General features: G+C 45.2%; 1 protein-coding gene across 1 annotated transcript in view; it reads right to left on the bottom strand.

Moving 5' to 3' along the window:
• Positions 1-436: 436 nt before the first annotated feature.
• Positions 437-2,807, bottom strand: part of LOC101862584 (AB hydrolase superfamily protein YfhM) — an 8,825-nt gene continuing 6,454 nt past the window's right edge. The window contains exon 2 of the mRNA XM_005099308.3: positions 437-1,837. Coding sequence (XP_005099365.1) covers positions 717-1,757 — 1,041 coding nt within the window. The 5' untranslated portion in view covers positions 1,758-1,837 and the 3' untranslated portion in view covers positions 437-716. The remainder of the gene's footprint in view (positions 1,838-2,807) is intronic.

The raw sequence follows: 2,807 nt of genomic DNA, 5'->3' as shown, positions 1-2,807 counted from the left end.
AAGAAGAAGAAGAAGAAGAAGAAGAAGAAGAAGAAGAAGAAGAAGAAGAAGAATGTGATAATAATCACACTTAATGCGCTTTCCAATCTATATTATCATGCCCAGCTCACCGTAGAACATTTATTAACATTCTCGGCTACCTGGGAAGCTTCCAGTAAAAGCTGCCGTTTACATGCCCTAAATCACAAACAAACTGGCAAGATCTTGCTCTGTCTACCGCCGGATACTCATTCCTCACTTGGTTGAAGTGAGAAAAACTCGTGTTACGTGCATTTTCCCAAGGTCACAACGATGGACCCGTGCTGGAATTGAACCCAGAACCTTTCGGTTACGAGACCTACTACCAGTTTAATCACTAGACCACCAATGGTTCAACCGAACGTCATAAAACAAAACTGCTCTATATTCGCGAGATTGGGTTGTCTGTACAATCGGCAAATGTCTTATTCTTTTATTTTTTTCGAAAATTCCATAAAAGCAAACAATCAAATACTAATAATAGAAAGCGTGTACAGCGTAAATTCCTGCACAAAAGGAAACTTTAACCGCTTTACAATCCACATTAATAACCCAGCAGACATGGCAGCATTCTGAAACAATCTCATCTTTCTGGGAAACATTATAATACAGAGCAAGTTGCCATTTCATAGACGCCAAAACACTAACAGAAAAATCAAACAACCTAAGAACCACACACACCGGCCCTCACAGTATTCCTATTCCTGCTTGCTCAACCAGTCTCTCATTGTGGAGTTGACCACTTCCGGAGCCTCCATCTGCACGAAGTGACCCGCCTCTGGTACCCGCTTGACCGCTATCTTTGGGTTCATGGCCTGAGCTATGTCTGGCACGGTGTGGCTGAGGGCGATGTCTTTGAGTCCCCAGATGAGCAACACAGGCATTGTGTAGTCCATGGTGTAGGAATACCTCCCCCTCTGGAGTGCGGCGCGGTACCAGTTGATGGTGGCGTTTGTCGTGCCCGGCTGCGAGAAGACGTGCTTGTAGGCCTCCACGTCAGACTTGCTCACTTCTGTGGGGAACGGCGGGCTGATCATGTCGGTGGGCGCGGGGACCGGATTGCCGAACACGCGGTCCAGGAAGGCGTAGTCGCAGGACCGGATGAAGAGTTCGGGGAGCCAAGGAAGCTGGAAGAGGAACATGTACCACGACATTTTACGCTGCTCTTTGGATTCTTGGAAAAGTTTTTGCATAACTGGGGAGGGCGGGCTGTTCATGACGATAAGTTTGTCCACCATGTCCGGGAACCGGCGCGCGAAGGCCCAAGCAACGGCCCCGCCCCAGTCGTGTGCCACGAGAACACAGCTCTTGTAGCCCAGTGACGCAATCACCTGACTCACGTCTGACGTCAGCTTGGATATCACGTAGGAATCGATACCGGACGGTTTATCGGAATCGCCGTAGCCTCGCTGGTCGATAGCCACTACGCGGTAATCTTTCTGGAACTCCCGAATCTGATGTCTCCAGGAGTACCAGAACTCAGGGAACCCGTGCAGGAACAACATGAGAGGTTTGTCTTCGGGCCCGCTACTCACACAGTGAATGCGGACTTCATCCAGGTGGAGAATACCATGACTGCCCAGCGCAGGATCACTCAGGACTTTTGGTTTGGGGTGTTCTTTCTTACCTAAAACAGCCTTTGGCCCGATGGTAAACATTAACTTAATGAGTCTGAAAGTGACGTGAAAGCCGTAATATGTGGCCATACAGAAAAGTCCAACACGTTGGAGAGCCGCCATGATGAGGTCTTTGGGTCTCTGCTATTCCTTCTGTCTTGAATCGCCTAAGTTCTCCCCTAACCCAGGCATACACTGTACTTCTGAAAGATGGAGAGAAAGGAAAAGTCAGGATGGGGAAATGTGTGTCATCAAGGTTAAAATATAGTGTAATCGAAGAAACTTATATTTTCCCTTTAAGTTGGGCAATTGTTACCGATACTTTTTAAAACTCTTAATATTTTAAAAACAAATTGGCTCAGCATCTTTATATCCATTTGGAAAGGTAACTATTCAGTGAGGGTTTTACTTGAAAAACATTGATAGAAGGCACACAAAAAATGTAGCTTTATGGTCTTCAAGGACACTCAAGCATTTGAAGTCACCAAACTTTGGTGGCCAAATTTCTGCTAATTTTGCCTCAGTCACCAATCGAGATCCATCTAATTAAATGGAATTTTATATCTTGACTTCCATTCAAAATAGATAGGCATTTTTCTCACTGCAAGTAATGCAAATAAACAGGATTAAGGATTATACCGATATCTCCATATTACAAAGCCCTGACGACCACATCATTGCACAACGTCTTGGCACTTATATTATTTACTTTTCAAAACAGTGCAAAATAATAGTAGATCTATTATATAAATTAAGTTCAAAATTGTATCGTGATGTTTAAAAACGCATAAGACTTTAAAGCTTGTGTTTTACAAAATCAAAAAATGGAAGAGACACCCTCCCCCCTCCCCCCCCCAATCAAAATCACCACAACAACCCCCCCCAAAAAAGTAAAATGAAACCAAACCAATGAAAAAAAATCAACAAACAAAACGAACCAATAAAAAACCTGCTCGTGTGTTGATGTTCTTGCCGTAGCCTAGTCAGCACCATTGAGACCGTTATTTGCAAACTCGTTGGGACATCCAACTGAACCCCTTCCCCCTTTCTCCCTTTCCACCTTTCCCCCTTTCCACACACAAAAAATATCTCATCCCCTCCGCCTTCCCCTGCTCTTCTGTGTCTCGCCCGTGTCTCGACCGCTATGCTTCTCGCTCACTCAACGCCGGCCGG

This window comes from Aplysia californica, unplaced genomic scaffold, assembly GCF_000002075.1.
Source record: "Aplysia californica isolate F4 #8 unplaced genomic scaffold, AplCal3.0 scaffold00209, whole genome shotgun sequence".
Classification (NCBI taxonomy): Eukaryota; Metazoa; Mollusca; class Gastropoda; order Aplysiida; family Aplysiidae; genus Aplysia; species Aplysia californica.
Note: the sequence above shows the minus strand (reverse complement) of the source record. Positions and strands in the feature narration are given on the sequence as shown.